We start from the raw sequence: 20,272 nt of genomic DNA, 5'->3' as shown, positions 1-20,272 counted from the left end.
ATTTCAGTCTGTCATAAGATTCTCTTGCATTGATTCTACTGTCCACTGCTTTTGTATAATATTTTCTCAACCATTTTATTTATTACTTTCTATTCTAAATTCCTACCTCCTTCTAATTATAAATTAAGCAGGAAGTACAATGGAATAATTTCCTGTGTTCTCTCTGCTGTAACCTCACAAAAGTGTATTACTAAGATGAATTAAAGAATCTGGAGGTTTCCACTTCAGGCAGTATGGCAAACTAGATGTCCTGGTACAAAGTGAATGGGCTATGCTTTGTGGAAGGCAGGAGAGAAAGCACAGGGCCCTATTTGGGTGCGCGTGCGTGCGCGCGCGGGCACGTGTGTGCCCAGTGCTTGGGTTGAGGATGGGGTTTGCAGCAGCCAGGGTGCAGGGTGGGTGGGCACAGTAGTGGGAGAATAAGTGGGGGTAGTTTTAGGTTCTCCTTTGGCCTCTCCCTCAAATTAACTGTTGCATTAACAGTTTCCTGGATAAATCATTAAAACACAGTGGGTACACATTATGGTATACTGTGCCATAATGAGTAATAAATATACGAGGTCTGACAATTAAGTTCGAGCACTTGTTGCAGCGATGTTGCTAACTTTTTTTTGATATCAGAGGGATTATTTATTATAAATTTGTACCAACTGGACACACGGTTAACCAAGTTTACTATTTGGAAGTGCTGAAAAAGCTGCCTGAAAAAGTTAGACGAAAACGACCTGAATTTTTTGCCAACAATTCATGGCACTTGCATCACGACAATGCACCAGCTCACACGGCACTGTCTGTGAGGGAGTTTTTAGTCATTGGAACACTTTCCCTGCTCACCTGATCTGGTCCCCAATGACTTGTTTCTTTACCCAAAGATAAAGGAAATATTGAAAGGAAGACATTTTGATGACATTCAGCACATCAAGGGTAGTACGACGACAGCTCTGATGACCATTCCAGAAAAAGAGTTCCAAAATTGCTTTAAAGGGTTGACTACGTGCTCACATTGGAGCATAACTTCCCAAGGGGAGTACTTGGAAGGTGACCATAATGATATTCAGCAAAGAAGTATGTACCACTTTTTCTAGGATGAGTTCACGAACGTAATTGCCTGACCTCGTATGTAAAGCAATATGTATATGTCTGTAAAAACGTAGAGCTTTGTAAGAAAATTAAGAAGGATCAGATTTATAGAAAATACATTTATGTAAATTAAAAAAATGCACCCAAGATGATAATATATATTTCATAAAAAGATAAACATCAAACACTTTAGAATGTTTGCGCACAATGGGGAGGAGTATGATAGTGCGGGTTAGGTATAAAATAGAATAAGTAAATAAAGCCAGAGGGGCCTTGTTTGGACCAATTATAATTATGTACTATGAACTAAGAGGTATAAGGAATATGATTACTCAGCCTATGAACCAGAGATTAAAATAAAAGGAAGGAAGAAACAAACATAGTGGATGAGTTAAAGAGCCAATTACTTGTAGATACAGAGAAGAAACTAGAAGAGAGATCTAAAGAAATTACTTAGAATATAAATTAGATATACAAAATATGGGGAGAAAAAGTCAAACAACATGGAGTATAGAGTGAAAGGATCTAATACAGAGCCCGAGAGAGGTAATATTCAAAGAGATAATGGCTGAAAATATTCCATACTTGATGAAAAACACATATTCTGACTCAAGTATCACAGCATGACAAATAGAAAGAAACTTACAACATCAAAGCAAAGAGAACATATTAAAGCTGTCAGAGAGAAGACGCAGGCCACCTACCGAGTAATTAAACTGACTGATAATAACAATGGAAGTCTTCGGAACATGCAATATCTTCAAAGCCCTATGAAGAAATAACTCTCGACTTATATGTGTGCACCTAGTAAGATCGTGGTTTCAGACGGAGGGCAAAAATGAAAACATCGTCAACTAAGCAAAAATAGAGTTTAGACCAGCAGACCTTCTCTAAGGAATATTTAGAGCACGTACTTCAGGAAGGAGAAAATAAATGCTAGCAAATCTATGTACTTAGTAAGGTAAGTATTTTATAATGTTATTTTTAAAATTAATTTCCTTTTTAAAACAATAGGACATTTCTGAAGCATGAGAGTTCCAATCAGTGCAGCATGAATTACCTGGGTTTCATCACCTGCTTTGCCTGTTTATATAGAAACATTATCATTTATGTCAGATGCCAATCACTTGGCATCTGATGTTAGAAATCTTTCAATCATGGACACAATGCTGCATTGTAGTGTATGAAATTAAGCTTAGTAACTAGGTATAATTATTAAGTATAATAATTATATAATGTTGTAATTCAGGATCATACAAATAAACTCCAAGTCTAAAAGGTGAGGTGTTAAGAACAAATATTGCTATTTAGTTTCTCAGTTTATGTAAAGAAAAGCATTTAGGAAAGACTTAATTGCAATACTGGCAGAACCCTTATAGTTCACACTAAAGCCAAATGCTGCAATCAATCCTGGAATGATTTCAACATTTGCTTCTACAATAAACCTAACACTAACGTGTAGGGCAACTGCTGAATATATAATAGTTTTTGTGTGTTCTTATACATTAAATCTTATCAGTATCTAACTTGAATCTGAGTGGTCTTATAGAACAAGAAATTGTGTTCTATTGAGTCATAGTATACAAAGTAATAAAGAGCATTTATGGATGATTAAATATTGAAGTGAAGTTGAAGTATTTAATCTACTGCAAAACTCATTTAAGGCAAACGCACCCTGGCAATACAGATATTATTAATATTATATGTGAAGGGAACATTTTCACCCCGTCTATCTCACGGAAATTTAATTTCCCTCTTCTCTGAGAATTTGGAAGTTGTTAGAATGCGTCCATTTCCAGTAGTGCATAAAGTGTGTATTTATATATGAGAGAAGAATTTGAGTGACTTTAAAAAAAAAAATCCCACAGTGTTAAGTCTATTACTGTCTATTTACTATGACAGGTGAAGATAATAGGTAGAAACTTCAAAAAGCTATTTTAAGTTTATTATATGTTGATTTTGATGTCCATTTTCATGCCCCCATTCTGTTTTATTTTCTGCTGGGTTTTGTGATCAAGTACAAACTGGACTGATCTCAGATCAAATAAAAAATTGGCACTTTTTAAATAACAAAGCAAAGCAATGACATTTGCAGAAGTTAAAATCACAACTGAGCTGAGGATATTTAGGTTGGTTTTGATAGATTTCTTTCTTTTTAGCTTCTTTAAGATTTGACTTTGTATCTAAATAAAACATCAGAATCTGGGTACTGAATACCAAGTAAGAAGCGGCCCTTGTCTAGTTGTATAGGTTTGTCGTCCACTATCTCTAAATCAAAATAAGTTAAAAGTATAATCAGCAATTGCTTTATTTCAATAACTGCCAAAAATCGGCCTGGGCATTTGCTGGCTCCCAATCCAAAGGGCAGTAGATAAAACTTCAGCTTTTTCCCTCTTTTGAAAAAGGTGGTTTTCTTCTTACCATTTTCTACAAAACGGTCAAATCTAAACTCCTGTAAAGAAGAAATAGAGTGTTAAAATGAAAAATTTACATGAAATAGTTTGAGTTTAGATCCACAGAGTTGTCAGCTCCCCCTGCCTGTCTTAAAAGGCCCCTTTAGGCCAGCCAACACCAGAAAGTAAAATGTGACTAAGTGCAGATCATGTATGAACTATCAAAAAACTCAAATGTTACTAAGAAATGACTCCTCCCATATCAAAGTGAAATCCAAACACCACTATGATTTTTCTTTCCAATTCACATTTCTCTCCTGTGCTGAGTTCTCTAAGTATAGAGGCAGTATATCTATTTTTGTTCTCTAAGATGGGTCCTCACTTACGGGCACTTGATAGACCAATGTTGGGGGAGAGGTAAGATCTTCCACCATCGTGACTATGGAATATTGAGTAGGAGCTGCCTAACTGAGACTCTCCAGTAGGCTTTTTTCTATTCCTTCCCAGTCAGTTACTGATGGATGAGAACTATGACCTTAGGAGTCAATGCTTATATTGGGATTACATAGATATAAAATTCACATAAAGCCCTAGAGAGGCGCTAAGCCACAAAATTGGTCTTGTTTTTGATGATGTACTGAATTTCTTCTATGGCAGTTCTATTACAATGGACTCTCTTTGGGTTAACTCCAGAGCAGCAGTAGTTTTTGACATGTTTTTATAAATAAGTTATATTACTTGTTACAGAAAAGGATGGGACTGGTTTCTCTAGGTTGTTTGGCCCACCATGTTAATTCACTGTCACTTGAGTTTCCGAGAGGAGACTGAGTGACCTTTTTTCAGCCCATGGTGAATTAAACCATTGATTAAATTAATACACGTGGTATTTCCTGTATTCAGTGCTTATTAGCATTTGACCTGCTCAGCACACAACTTTGATATAAACTACATGAAGTCAAAAGCAAAGAAGCAGGTCAGACTGAAAGCATTTCAGGTTATAGAGAAAACCCTACAATACGTGGATAGATTCTGAATCCTTCACAGATGATCTAAGTTTCTTACTCAACCCCAGCATTAATGTCAGCAAAATCGTTTCTTTTAAAAGTGCTGGGTGTATCATCTTTTACCTGGGATACTTATTTTGATAAATACTCAAACTTAGAAAACACACTTTGGGTAGCTTCTAGTCCCTTCCAACTTGCAACGTTGATGCAATCATGATGGCAAAATTAGTCTGCATTAGAACACGAGTGTATTTTGCCACAGACAGTTCTGGGATGTATCTGAATAGGTCCTAACCAGTGTAAAACTAAAATCACCTGTTCATCCCTGTAGTAATGAATACGGGCACTCTTTGTTGACATGCACTTTGTTCCTGGAGATTTAGTATATGGCACTCTTTCCTGGTGACTTTTGTCTGTTAACGTGGCCCCGGCCTGTTTCCCTGAGTCAATACTACTGCTCCCTCCCACTCACTGACCAATCTGAGGAGAAGAGCGCTCTCCCTAAGAGCTCCTGGTCTAGGCCCAACCAGTTTAAGTCAATTTTGCCATGAAATGATTTGTTAGATGTGGTCTCGCTGCAGCTCCACGGTTTAAGCCAGAAAATACAAAAGGAAAACTTAGCCTGGATTATGACTTCATAACGTCCTCATTTTATAAGTTAAGCCAGAAATGGTCATGGCTTTCATGTTCTTCTTTGTGAAAGAGAATGTGCTGCCCTCTGAGAGGCCATAGTGATAACACCCATAATGCTCTCCTACTTCCATGACCTTCGCTTAGCGTTTACATTCAGTTCCCTCAAATTTCTGGTCAATCAGCCATGTCACTTCTCTAGTTTTCTGTCACATTCTATTCAATTTCCTCATAATAAACATCTTAGAAATTCCTATTTAGTTGGTTATATTATGAAACAAGAAGAGACCAACTTCTTTGTCTCTGTGACTCTCATCCAAGTCCAAGGGCACATAGGCATGAGTATAGTTTTGAGTGGAAATGTATTTCCAGTTTGTTTTCCATTGCCAGGGCATGGAGAACCAGAGCAGAAACCAATATTAGGAAGGGCATACGGCAGCTGCTAGGGATATAGTCTGGTTTTAGACAAAAAGAGAAGGGAGTATAATAGTCTCACCCCTGAGATTCTGGGGTCACAGTGTCATAGAACAAAGAGTTGGGAAGCTCACGATGAACACAATCCTTTGGAACAAGTTAAACATGGTAGTCATCAGGTTGACTTAAATGCTTTGCAGTAACCGTAATAGCTCGGTACTTCTTCATTGAAGACGATCAAGTAAATGCAATATTATTAAGTGGATGAGAACAGCGAAATCATAGGAGAAAGGGTAAGACACTGAAATTCCCCACTGCTCCTCTAATGATGGCTGTGTTTGACTCCTCGTCATCTTTCTTCTGTACAAGGTTTGTCTAGGCTCCAATCGTGGTAATCACACTGCTCTGGCTTCTGACTGATGTAGGTAGGACAGGGTGTGTGAGCCACGCTCGTCAGCGCTACGGGGAGAAGTCTGGGGGCATATCTGGGAGAAGTTCTCTGCTTGTGAAGGAAGAAAAACAAACAGTGAAAAAGGTTCATCCCCCCCTTTTTCCTCCGGACCTCGTTCTTTGTGAATATGATGCCTCCAACTGTCACAGCTTTCTTGCCACCAGGCTGAAGACAGAGCTAACCCACAGGAGATGGCAGAGCCAGGAAATCCCCGGAGATCGGAGTTGTCACACTGTCTTATTTACCTCTGTGTTTTTAAAGCATCCACCAGACTGCTATGCACATAGTAGAGGGTCCATGTATGTTTGTCGAATTAATGAATAAATACATGACAACAAAGTATATTTTAAAAGCAATCTTCAAGCTTTTGAAGAAAACAGATATTGAATGAGTAAATAAACATGTAGAGAATGAAGAGTAGATGAATATTCAGTGTTTACAGCAGGAAAATGGTATAATATTTAGCACTAGAAATCAAGACTGGAAAGATGATTCAATTTTCTGGATTTCGGTGTAAGAGAAGAATTTTTGGTATACGTAACTGAGAAACATCATATAACAACCTAACTTGTGTTCTCCAAATATTATGTTTAGTTCAGTTCAACAGATTTTTTTTTTTTAAAAAAAGTATGCGAAGCATTGAAGTTAGAAAGGCATAAAACATGGTCTTGCTGAGGTAGGTGACATATAGTATGACCAGGTCTTGTATTCACTCAATTCATCATTTGGGTGTAGGAATCTAGATTAGACACAAGGTGTGACTTCCTAGGAATGAACACTCTCAATGTTTTGAATGGATGACTGAGGGGCTGCACTGTGGACTCTGGTATACAGTCAGTCCTCCTGGGTGCAAGTTAACAAATGACAGAAGTTTCTTCTTATCTCCATGACTTGGGTTCCAAGGAGTGGAGGGCGGTAGCCAGCTCGTACTAACTAGCTCACGAGAGTGTGCACATCTCTTCTAAACTCCGTGTTCGGGGTCTTCGTGGTGGTAACATGAAATCAGCCAGGGTGGGAATATTTATACCATGAAAACTGATAAAATCAGGGCTTTTCAGAGTGCTGGTTTACCAGCTGGTTCCACCATAGCTGGTATGAAGTGCTGGTTTACTGGTATGGAAGAAATCCTCCCATGATGACACACCTGGATATGAGAACATAGCCAGGTGATAAGGCCTGGCTATATGCTCTTAAGGAAGAGGCCTCTTTTTTTCATTTCTGTGTCACCTATTATGCCCATCAGAATGCTTTTTGGATAGTTAGATGCTCAATATACATTTGTTGCCTTGAAATATACTGGGGGCACAATCTTTATTCCAGGTTGAGATACAGACAAAAATTTATTTAGAGTATTCTTCATTTGTCATGACGAATATATTCTAAGAACTGTGACAATAATCAAAATAATATTGATATAATAGTTTTTGTAGTGATTTAGAATTTTTTTTCAAGGGCTTTCGAATTCATTTATCACTTTATAATCCCTATTCCTCTGAGAGGTAGAGAGGGAAGACTTGCGTGAAATAAAGGAAGCCCTGTCAAGTTCAGAGCTTTAGGGGCTGCTCTGATGGCTTTGTAATAACTTTGTTGTTTCTCTACTTTTGGAGGCTACATGGTTATGATAATGTGTTACCATCTTAAATGATTGCCATTTTTTTCCATGGGGACCTCCCCAGGCCTCCCTTTATACTTCAGCCCCTCTAGCCATAGAAAAAACACCCAATAGATTTGGTCTTTTCCATAGCTCCAGTTTTGTATTTTGGCAAAAAAGAAATCATCACCATTTCTGATTCTTTGAGAGTCAGTGCTTGAATTCTGGATGGTAATAGACAAAATTTGATGAAGTCGTCAGAAAACATTAAAAGCTTTCCTTTCTTAGTTAATTTATCTAGACTTTCTCGGACAGCATTTAGACTGATACAGATAGAGGAAGAAAATATTGGGAAGGGGTGTTTCCTTTGCTCTCTCATTGTTATAAATTTTACTTGCCAATTTTTTTTTTTCCCCCACACAGGCAGGAGCTACCTGGCCAACTACATTACAATAAACTAAGTAACCAATACTCAGGAAAATAATTCCTAACACGGAGGTCATATGTTGGTGGTAGCTTAGAGACCCAGTTAGGTCCCCAAACACTTTTTGTTTAGCCCACATTGTGTTTTAAGCTTTATTTTTCCAAACATTAAAAAATTCTAAGCATCACCCAGAAACCTGTTTTATGAGTTAAAAACAAAACAAAACAAAACATGACTTGGCCATACCAGGTCTACATGCTTGTAAGAGCTGAGGATTAGTTCAGAAATAGCCAAAGTTTTGCCAGTTCTCACCACTCCTGCTAGTATTGCTATATTTATACACAAGCCACTTCATCTATTTGATGTTGTTCGGCCCAGTACATATTTGAATGTGCAGTATCTGTAGTGATTTAAAATTTTACCTAGAGTGTATTTTCACTTTCAGTACAATCATCCATCCCAGCACCTCCTTATTTATTCACCTTCTGTGGACACCCTCCTGTGTGTTAGGCACTGAGGAGGCAGAGAAAGCAGTGGTAGGGCATTTCCCCTTCTGAGCTTACAGCAAATGGGAGCACAGACAAGTAAACAAGTAATTGCAAAATACCATGTGGTACGCATCATAATAAATAAATAGAAAGTACACACAGGCCATAGAAGGGGCAGTGGTACATTGCCTGAGGAATAAGGTGAGAATCAGGGACACTGTCAAAGCAGAGGTGATTGAGGGTGATTCTTGTGGGTAATCTGGAGCCACTTGAGTGCACAAGGAGGGACATTCAGGAATGGAGAGATGAGTGAAGGAAGACCGTGTCCTTTTTCGGAAATGGAGTACTCTAGAGTCTCTGAGTTCTGAATATCCTGAAACCATGCCTTGTTGGGTTGAGAGAAGCTATGCTCTGTTAAGGCTCTGTAGTCTCTAGGGGCCCCAAGAATAACTATACTTACATCTGGAGTTAGTTTTCCTCATGTTTTTGACTCAACAGCTATTGCCTATTTTGTGTCTCTAAGGCTTGGTGTAGATCTGTGGGGCACAAAAGACAGGAAGTGGGGGCTGTGTACCTCTGACGAGCTCCCGGGCCAGGGACCTAGTGACAAATGGCCAAGGACAGAATTCTCTTTCTTACTGCCAGGGCATGGTTGCATTTGGATGGGCATCTGTTATATGAGTATCTACAGTATCTTACTGCTACCCTAAGTTTATAGAATGTTTATACAATGAATGGTTACATAGGACCTTGCCAAATTATGTAAAAATGGTACTGAACTATAATTAGCAATCTACAAGTAATTTCAAAGAAATGTTTATAGAATGAATGGTTACATAGGACCTTGCCAAATCATGTAAAAATGGTTCTGAACTATAATTAGCACTCCACAACTAATTTCAAGGAAACAATACTGTGGTGAAAAATTAGCTAGCTCATTTTAACATTAGCTGCGTGTAACTGGCTAATGTTAAGTCTAGGAAATAATAGAGAGTACTCATCAACTTAAGTTAGAGCTTAAGTTAGACTTGGTACTCACAATATTGTGATTTTTTGGCTTCCCAGATTTGGTATGAGGCAAATCTTTCTGATTCCTCTTAAGATAAATTGACCAATTTATTATGTGACATTTGGGCACTGCTATTTAGTATTCCACAGAAATACTAAAATATAAATATAAATCAGCACACGTTCAACATTTAACTTTGATTTTTAAATTTCTAAGTCTAATTCATGGTCTTTTCCATCATGGGGGCAGGGTCAAGGGTGGACGATAGGAGGAGCCCAAAGAAGAGTACCATAAAAGCAGCAGTGATGTGGCAAACTGTCTTGAGTATTTGTTGATAACTTTAATATTTATTTTACTATTGTGACATGAATAGTAAACTTAATGACTAGTGGAATAATCACGCAATAATGTTAATTAAATTAAAAATTGTAATTAGAAATAAAACTAAAACTTAAAAAATATTTTTCAAATATTAGTTATTTTGCCCTCCTTATTGACGACCTACTATGTGTGAAAATTTTGATATTTACAAGTGTGGAAATAAATCTTGTTGTTTGCAAAATGTTCATTTACTCACTAAGACCCTACTTCTGACTTAACCATCATCATTCATTTAATGCCTCTTCTGAAATACATAGAAACCATTAGCACATTCTCCCCTCACCTAAAACATTTTGTGCCTTGCTGACGAAATCAATACAAATTAACTCATTGTATTTGAAGTCTGTCCTCTTCTTATTAGTTTCCAAAATTCAACAATGTTTTAATCTAGCCTGGCTGCAAGACATCTCACTGAGAAACTGGGTTTGAAAGTGGTTCAGCTTTTGAACTGCTCAAAAAGAGCACAGAAGTTTCTCTTTGAAAAATGGCATTTTATATACAAAACCCACTGCAGCCACAGCGTTACTTCATGAGAAGCACAGGCAGAATATGACTGCATTCAATTTGCATGCAGGTGGTGAACCTCTGAAATGGTATTAAGAGATGAGCCAGGGTAGATTAATTTCCAGTCTTTGATATTCATTAACTCCAGCTTTGGAAAAAAATACAAGGCGATGACACAATTACCCTCAGAGCGTCACTTGTGAGCAGCAGCTTTACAATCTCAAGTTCATAATGCCATCCTAATTGATCAAGAAGGGGCACATATCTTTAGTAAGAGGTGAAAAAGTATATGGACTTAACTATGGCCGTGATGGTATTTGACTTTGGGATATCAACCCTGTTCTGCAAACACTTAGCAAAATATTCATCCTTATTTATTCTCTAAGCTGTCTGTCAATAGCTTGGCCTCTACGGTTTTCAATAATTCTCTGCCAAGAGAAACCTAATTTTGGCCTAAAAGTAATCATGGTCAAGGTACAATGTCCATTTCATTTGAAGACCCTAGCATTGAGTCTCATCACTGTGTTTCTACTCCTAGGTCACAAAAACTTTGAAAGAGAGATCCTTAGGAAATACTTCAGTACACAGGACAATTTTCCCATTGGAAGGAAACACAGAAGCCACGAAGCCATCTCAGATCCCATTTGGAGCAAGGCAGCAAAAGGAAGAGACAGAGAGAGATCATGAGGGAGAGGAATGTGCTTGCAGTATCTAAGGAGTAGCAATGACCAGCTTAAGTAATGTTTGGTTACCTCTGGAGCTTCAAAGACTTCAGGGTCCTGGTGCAAGACTGCAGGAAAGATGGCTATCAGGTCTCCCTTGCGCAGAAAGTAGTCCCTGGTCTCTGAAGGTAGAGTCAAATCCTCTTCAACATAACGAATGATGCTTGAAAATGAGCACAGTCGTAAAGCTTCGAGAATGGTGCTCTCTGAAGGAAACAAGCAACAGCTTCTTAAAATATGACTGCTCCCGAGGAGTGCCCGCCATTTGCCATTAAAGCTCATCACCAATAGCTTTGATTGGAAAGGACACCCTTTCCTAATCAGATCCACCGAGCACCAAGATGGAGCTCATGGTGGCTTTGCATGGCCAGAGAAAAGAGGGGGCGGGTGAGACAGCGCTGGCCTGGCCTCAACACAGCTTGGGGGCATTTCACAGACAGAAGGCAACAACACTGCAGTGCTTGGGCAGACAGTGATTAATTAGGATTTTCCCAGGAAGGAATGGTTTGCAAGAGGGCAATGCTGTGTTACGGGTATACCCATTGCAAATTAAAACCATGTCCCAGTTAAAGTCCACTGCTGGTAGGTTATTTCACCACCCTTCAAAACAGTTATACCTTTAACACAAGGCTCAGGCATTTCATAACCATTTAGGCAGTTAATAGTAAAGTAATTGTAGTAGTGCTTTCTGAGACAGCTGAACACTTAATTTCTTTTATGCTAGCTGTAAATAAAATGTGAGTCAGCATTTGCTGGAAAAATTTTAAAGGGAAAGTACTTTTATAGGATTCAAAAGAAAACCCTATTTCCCACAGCATCCAGTGAAAATAACAGCCACCAGCATAACGTGGAAAATTCCAGAAGCTGAAATGTCCTTGCTTTCCCAGTGGCCTTCACCTTTTGCTCCTAGCACGACAGATTTTATGGCTAATTTCCGGCAATTTATCCTGGCAGTTTGAGGAGGAATTCCTTCGGGAATAATATGCATAATTTGCATAAATCATTCTGATAGCATGCAGCTCCTGTCTAGGTCTGCATCTCTGCCTTCATAATCAAAACTGACTATGTTTCCACCAGCGTGAATGGGTCCTAGAACATAAAGCTTGATTCTTTCTAATCAGCAATGTGAAAAAGAGCTCCAAATTGAGTGTTTTTCCCCCTTCGCATGGTAACAAATGGTTGTGTTTATGGCTAGCAATGTAGAATCTCTCTCTCTCTTTCTCTCTCTCTGTCTCTCTCTCTCTTTTTCACACACACACACACACACACACACACACACATACACAGCCCAGTTTCCTAATGTTCAGCAAAGCTCTGAAACACAGTAGGTACCCAATTATTAGATTACAGAGGCAGACTGGTCAGTGAGAGCTTGCCTCAGCCACAAAATAAAAACAAATGCTATTTCACTCAAATTTAAATCTATGCGCAGCTTGCATAGTGATATCAAGTAGCTTTGGGTGCCTTCTCCCAGGAGGTTTTTCCCTAAGTGTGCATTTGTCTAAAGAAATGAGGCTGCGGCCAACTCTGTGTGGCCAGTGTGGTGATTCAATGTGACATACAGTGAAGCTGTGCATATTCTTTTGGACTGCCTTCGTTGTTATAATCAGGCAGAGTCAAATCGGTTTGTTGGTGATAAGGACAGAAAAGAACTTTGGTTTTGGAACATGGACTCTACTGCAGATAGCCACAAGGCACCTGACACGCCGGATTTTAGCTGGCAGGACACCAGAGACCAACATTTCTACGGTGAAAAGCGAGGGCCAGCTTCCCTGTACTGCTGCTGGCTCTGTTGGGTCAAGAGCAGCATAGCAGCGTTTTAGCGTGTGGTGTGAAATGGTAGCTGACATATGTCGCAGTGCTGTTCACCCAACAAGTCCAGTAGAGGTGTGGGAAGAAGAAATACAAAAACAACATAATTGTGGGGTGGCTGCTGTGACAGGGCAGGCATTTAACAGTCCCAATAACACGGTCACATCTGATTGGCTGACCTGCTCGCGGGAAGCATGGCAGCTTGCGCCCATTGCAGTATCACAAACGACAATTGGACAAGCATATCTTATGCAGAAGTTAATCACAATAATGGAGCACAAAGTGTGGCTTAGTGGTCAGATCGTAAATGACAAATCTGTTTTACCTTCCAGTACCAGTTATGTGCACAAGATGAGGTTGGCTCTCACTCTGAGCGATCATGACGATAATCATTAGACGACAAAAGTAATGAGCTTCATTATTATTAGCAATGGAGAGTGGAGTGGGGCTTCCGTGGCTCTGTGGGGCCACGTACGGACACAAAAGCCAGCAGCTTTTCCACCAGCCCCATAAGAATGCAGGCAGAGCTATATGTTGAGAAGAATGACAACTGCACACTAAAAAAAAAACCACAAAAAACGAACTGCAGCTTCTACTTGTAGTTGTCATAGTTGGGCAGACACCAGCCAGTGCCACTGACAGGCCAGCTGGGCCCTGGGAGGACTTCCATGCAGCACCAGGAGGTACAGTAAATTATCCTGCACGGTACAGCAACATCTGTTTCTGTGCTAGTGCCGAACAAACAAGGCAATTTAAAACATACCAAGGGATAACCAAGCAACAATTGAACATGACCCTCATTTTTCCCCCTTCTCACACACGAGGTGCTAAACTTCACTGTGCAAGCATTCCACCAAAGAGGGGCCAGGTTGGTATTTGATAAGGTGTTGTCAGAGAGATTTTAACATATTTCCAAAACGGAAAGAAAAAGCTTATAGTATTGTTATTCTTAGAATCTTCCTTCCCCCATCTATCTTTATTTCTTTTATGCCAAAGCTAGCACTCAGTTCTCAATTCGCTCTAGAATTAAAAAAAAAAAAAAGACTTTCCATATACTTATAAATATTCAGTCTTTAAACCTAATTTGCTATACTTAGTTCACATGCCTTCAAGCATTTGTCTTCCAATTTCCACTGAATAAATGCGTACTAATGAGAACTAGAGCAAGCTGCTGAGGCAAAGCTGGGTGACTTGGGTCTGGCCTGCCACCAGCTTGTGATAGGCGGGCAAATTGAGTTAAAATGAAAAGTCTTGTCAGCTGAAATTCAACATGGTAGCCAAACAGCAAGCTGTCAATCATTCCAGCCAAAACAAGGGACTGCAGGTAATAAAAGGTCATTGTGATCATTAGTGCACTTGGCTTTCACATGCAAGTTAATTTTAATTAAACATGATTTCTATCTGTAAATGTTTTATAAAACTTATTGTGCCTAATGGATTGTTAATTTATACTAACATTTTGCAGGTAATAGGACCCTCTATTTATTAAATGCACTGCAGAAAAATGGCTATCAAGAATGCAAATATTTGGGGGATAATTTACACCAGGCACTGCAAGGTGCCAATTGCAACGGTGATTAAAATAAGGCTGCCTGTGTTTTATTAAGAAAACACAGCTTTTACAGTAAACCGAGCTTTACTGTCCAGTATTACAGGAGGAAAGTGGATTACCAAATCCCCACAACCAGTTTACAATTCAGGGCCTGCATTACCTTCTTCACCTGGCTAGGGAAGATTTGTTTCTCTTCAGGATATAAAAATATTCTGATTCACTATCCGTTGTAAGCCAAAAGCTGGGCAATGTGTTGAGCTAAGATGCTTTACAAGGTAACTGTGAAGGAAAAGGGCAAATGAAAGGAAACGCTGGTGGAAAAAGGGCACACACACTTCCTCTTTTACCCTCAGATCTCAATTCTGGCTGTAGTAATTGACAGATGATTCTCATTTGCAGATTTAAAGCACTGAAGCAGCATAGGACTATCAATAATGCATGTTACAATGCAAACACAAATAAGCACATCCAAGTTTCTGCCTCACACTTAGGCCATGTCTGTGTATGTGGAATGAATGTACTGTGACATGGCCAGGCTGTTAATTTGGGTCATCTTAATGATTGGTGCAGACTGTCATACTATCTGATTAGCCATGGTGATCAGTGGATGGCAGCGATGGCTGGAGTGAAATGAGCAGCCAGGCCCTGCCACAATCTGCTGGGGCTAACACTTGGGTGGGTTTGGAAGATGGCAGATAAGAAACGGGGAGAAAGGGACCTGGAGGTAGTGTGCTCTAGCGGGTGAGGAGAAATGGAGTGAGGATCCAGATTTGTGCACATTTTTACATAACTGCCTTCAAGACAGGTGAGAACGTAAATCTGAAATTGTAATGATCAGATACTATGAAGTAAACTAACTAATTTTTGTCTCAACAATTGTATATTTTAAGTAAAGTTAAAAATAAATCTGAATTGGAATGGATGCCTACTTTCTGCATTGCACACATGGCCTTTGGGTTACCGCTAAAATATAGAAATGTAAGTTCAACGTTCAGACAGTCGATGAACGTTTATTCAGGTAATACTCCGCTGAGGGCACTGGGCCACTGGTCCTGGTGGAAAAAGAGAACACAGCATATGGATTTGGCCTTCAAGGACACTGCAATCTAAGTAGTTCAAAGTTGGAAGGTACATATAAAAGGAATGCTGCCCAAGCACCTAGTGAAGATGTACAATTTCTGATTGAATAACTCCAAAGATGGCATTCAGAAAGTCCATTTTAGGAGCAAGTTACTTTTTGTATGGAGCTGAAGTTTTCCTCTCTTTAACTTCTACCCTTTAGAAAACACAAAGGCAAAAAAAAAAATTCTAATTCATCTTCCACATAACAACCCTTTCAAAATATTTAAAGACAACAATGATGTCATTTTTAAATTGTATGTCAGAGGTGATATTCCCTTTAGTCTTCTGACATCCTAAATGAGTTCAATTAGTCAGTGTGCCCCTAAAATGAGACAGAACTGGGTGGAAAAGTACTTCAGGTGGAAAAGTAGAGAGGAACTATTTTTTCTGCCCTAGATACCATACTTCGATTAGTATTTTATCGGAGGCAGAGGAGAAACAGATTTTTGAAATAATAACACCACTGACTTTTCTTAAGCTTTTGATATCCCAGAGGTTATCAGCACTGGCTGTCTATTAGAATCGCCTGAGACGGTTAAATAATAATAATAATAATAATAATAATAATAGTAGTAATAATAATAATAATAATAATAATAATAATAATAATAAATGCTCCATCCCAAACCAATGGAATCAGAATCACTGCATTAACTAAACCCTTTAAATTAGTAGTTTTAAATCTTGGGGAGCTTTTCAAGTCATCAGCCTGCACTTCTGGCCAATGAAATCAGAATCCCAGTGGGTGGGAGTAGGAATGAGTATTTTCTGAAGCTCCCCAGATGATTCCAGTGAGGAATCCAGGCTGAGAACCATCGCTTCAAACCCTTTTCTGCTCAGCCGTACGTTTCCGTATCCTATTCTTCTGCAGTTGATTTTTAGACATAAATACAATAACATGCATCCTTATGAAGTTTCCTTTTCAATCCTTTCAACTCCTGCTTCTAGCATTCATTATATTATCTAACCCTCTCAGCTTTGTGTTGAGCTGAAAATTTGATAAACATCCAAATCAGTGTTTTTCCCCTTTTAATCCATGTTTCCTTATATTATGTATAAAAATCTCCCTATCTAATTTCTGGTGCACTCCTTTATGGGAGATGACTCTCTCTTCTAGCTAGAAGCTAGACTCTTCTAGCATGATGTAGAACTTATACCTCTTGTATATCCACCCCCTAGAAGAGAGGATTTTGTTCAACTTTACTGTTGTCTAAATTATGTATACTTCTAATTTGTCAAACACACAATTGTTTTATAATATTAAATGAGCTTTTTCAAAACAGTACCCACAACTGTGCCAAATACACCACACTAGGATGTTAAAACAAGGGAAACTGTGTGTCAGGTGTATATGGGAACTCTATGATCTTTGTCACTTGTCCCTAAATCTAAAACTATTCTAAAATGAATAGTTTATTTTTACTTAAAAAAGAAAACCCACAAAATTTTGATGTGAACCTCTAGCCCCACCGTCATGCTCAAACCCAACTATATTTGAGAATTAGTGATACATATTGTAAAACACAGTGGTCCAAGGTTTTTGGTACATCTCTAGAGGATTTTCCCCTGAGGTGACAGTGTTTATGGGTTTGCACTGAAGTTAGACAGACCTGGCATCAATTTCTGGCTCTGCCACTATCTAGTTGTCTGATGTGGGCTGGTTAACTAATCGTTCTGCACCTTGTTACACAATACTTAAATGAAGATAATAATACTTGAGGATGAAATAAATTAATACCGTGTTTCCCGGAAAATAAGACCTAGCCAGACAATCAGCTCTAATGCGTCTTTTGGAGCAAAAATTAATATAAGACTTGATCTTATATTACATTACATTACATTACATTATATATTATATAAGACTGAGTCTTCTAGTAAAATAACACCGGGCCTTATATTACTTTTTGCTCCAAAAGATGCATTAGAGCTGATTGCTCGGCTAGGTCTTATTTTCCGGGAAACAAGGTATATGTAAAGCAGTTAGCACAGTGCATGCCACATAGTAAAATAATGATCATGAGTATTGTCATTCTTACTGCCTCATCCTGAAATTAAAAATACAGTTACCTCGATTATCATCTAGCCCACATTTTCAGATCTTGTCCATGTGCATAGCACGGCTGGCTTTGTTGAATCGAGATACAGAGAATCCCTCTCCCCTTTCAGTTTGCACAATGAAAATGGACTCTAATGATTCTGGTATCAGACAGGTCTGAGGGAAAGGCTGTGTGTGCACAGAAAACCCAAATTAAAGTCCAGCTCTCTTCTTTACCTCTATGACCTTAGGCGAGTGATTTAGCACCCTGAGAATTTTCTCATCTGTGAAAATAATGACAAAAGAATAGCTGCCCTAGTCCCCCCGTAACCTGGTGAAGATCACATGAAACAATAAAGTCCATAAAATTGCTCTGAACTATTGAAATCAATAGATTTACTATGAATTATATCGAGTAATCATTATTATTTGTTATTACAGACTATTTTTTCCAACTAATTATTCCTTTCTGTTTCTCCACCCCAACCCCAACTGCTCACAAAAAAATGGGGTTAGAAGTCTTTTCAAGAATGTAGGTGGAGAATCACTCTAAGCTCTTAATTCCAGAGTTACTAGAATATACGATCTCCTCTTTCCAAAAAGTATTACAAATTTTGCAGAGCCCTAGCTTTACAGATCCTCCTTTTATCCCTCACTTGGACCATATGTGCAACTTTTCATTTTCAGAATATGTAATTGAACAAAGTTGGTGCCTGCAATTCACCTGAATGGCTCAGGAGTTATACTCCACTTTGCCTTATGTTCTTCTTAGAGTACAGTTGCTCTTTCTATATGGACTACTCAAAAAGAGTCCTCCTGTCGGGTAAGGTAGACTTGAATTTATACCAGCTTGGTTCACAAATACTTTAAAATGAAGAAAACAATATAAACATTCTAGGGATGGCATTGAAGTTAAATATCATTTTGGTGATAACAACAGATAACATTTATTGAACCTATACTTTTATTATTTACATATATTATTTGTGTAAACCTTGAAGAAGTAGGACTCAAGATTATTAGCTTTCCATTTATCAAAATTTCAACTTTGAGATTTTCCTCTCATTGTGTTATCTGTTCCTTTTCTCTCAGAGTTTTGCAAACTTCTGTTCTATCAACAACCCTTCCTATTGAGATCTAGGCCCCAAGTAACAGTTATCTGAACCTCATTGTATTTATTAACTTATTTTTAATTTAAATTTAATTGTGGAGACCTTTACTAAATTGATATAACATTTTAGTGAGGTCATGATGAGCAGAATCCTTACAAGTTACATAAGTATACAAAAACAAAGGTGTGTTTTTCTTTAAAAGAAAAGGGTAGAATGGTTTTAAAGAAAGATTTTTGAGAGCATTGGATAAAAGCATAAATCCATTACAACCTCTTACAACAGATGATTGCTTTGGGCTTGATATTTAAAAGCCCAATCTATGTTACACATTTTAACTTTTGCTGACATTAAGTGTATATTGATGTCAGAGGAAATGTGATAGATTCGAGGCCTACAGAATTGAGCCAGGAATGTCAATAAGATATGCCCAATGACTCGCACCATATATGCCCCATTGGGCTCTGTCTTCTACGATCACTCTAAACAAGAGAAATCATTTTTGTTCAGGAATAAGACACCCTTTTCTATGGCTTTCTAACTTTCCTTTTCAACCTTGCTGGATAATAAATGTATGCTGACATGCAATATCTCTCTCTCTAAAAAAAAATTATTTTCCCTTTGCTGTACTAATAACAAAATTCTCTGACCTGGTTAAACCAAAACAAAACAAAACAAAATGCAATATTCATTTCATCCTTGTGATCTTTTTGCTTATAATAAAAATTCAAGCTATCTCCTTAAAAAGAAATTGTACTTAGAATACATAGAACTCTTTTCTTAAGGAGATGAGAAGAGGAAGCACATACACTCACACCATGTGGTACACTGTAAATATTTAATTCTGTAAATGTTGCCTTCCGCACATATAGTTCATGTTCTTTTGATGTACAGAAATACGGTTGAGCTATGACTAGATTCAGAGGTTATCTGTTGTGTTACTGAGTCATAAAAATTTGCTTCACTCTGCATAAAACAGTCTATCGGGTGAAACTAAAAATGCACACTATTTTCTAGAAGATTAACTTCTCATAATGAACATTACCTGGCCTCTGCTGGTAACTGAGGGAGAGATGAACAGAGGTCCACCTTCTAGATGTCGGAAGGCACTGCCTTTACCCAGGTGGATTGTGGGATTGTTGTTGTTTATTTGTTGATGGTAAGTGAGCTGTAAATTTATGAGAGCTCCAAGGATGAAAATCTCTAGCTCTAGCTATGGACTTAAATGGACCCAAATTATAGCTCTGGAATTTACCATCTCTTCTGATCAAATATATTTAAACTTTTCTGCTTTAATACTACAATTTTAAAATGATCTTTTCTTTCAGCAATGAGGTTGAGAGTAAAAGGAGAGTTGATGAATTTAAACCGAATTTTTAAGAATAATAACTGTCTACAGAAGAAAGAAAAACCCCACATATTCCTTGAAGTTTATTTGCTCTTCTTTCCAGTATAAATCATCTGATTCATAAAATGCAATTGAAATTACTTGACTATATGGAAAATGCAACCTTCATCTTTACAGAACCATAAATCTCCTGCTCAGAAAAT

The 20,272-nt window shown here is 38.2% G+C and overlaps 1 protein-coding gene across 1 annotated transcript in view; it reads right to left on the bottom strand.

Annotated features, from left to right (window-relative positions):
- Positions 1 to 863: 863 nt before the first annotated feature.
- Positions 864 to 20,272, bottom strand: part of LOC117034014 (cytochrome P450 7B1) — a 131,116-nt gene continuing 111,707 nt past the window's right edge. The window contains exons 5-6 of the mRNA XM_033126615.1: positions 11,122 to 11,297; positions 864 to 3,532 (exon numbers count right to left, since the gene is read on the bottom strand). Of these exons, the coding sequence (XP_032982506.1) occupies positions 3,245 to 3,532; positions 11,122 to 11,297 (464 nt within the window). The 3' untranslated portion in view covers positions 864 to 3,244. The remainder of the gene's footprint in view (positions 3,533 to 11,121; positions 11,298 to 20,272) is intronic.

Source organism: Rhinolophus ferrumequinum, chromosome 14 (assembly GCF_004115265.2).
Source record: "Rhinolophus ferrumequinum isolate MPI-CBG mRhiFer1 chromosome 14, mRhiFer1_v1.p, whole genome shotgun sequence".
In the NCBI taxonomy this organism is placed as follows: domain Eukaryota; kingdom Metazoa; phylum Chordata; class Mammalia; order Chiroptera; family Rhinolophidae; genus Rhinolophus; species Rhinolophus ferrumequinum.
Note: the sequence above shows the minus strand (reverse complement) of the source record. Positions and strands in the feature narration are given on the sequence as shown.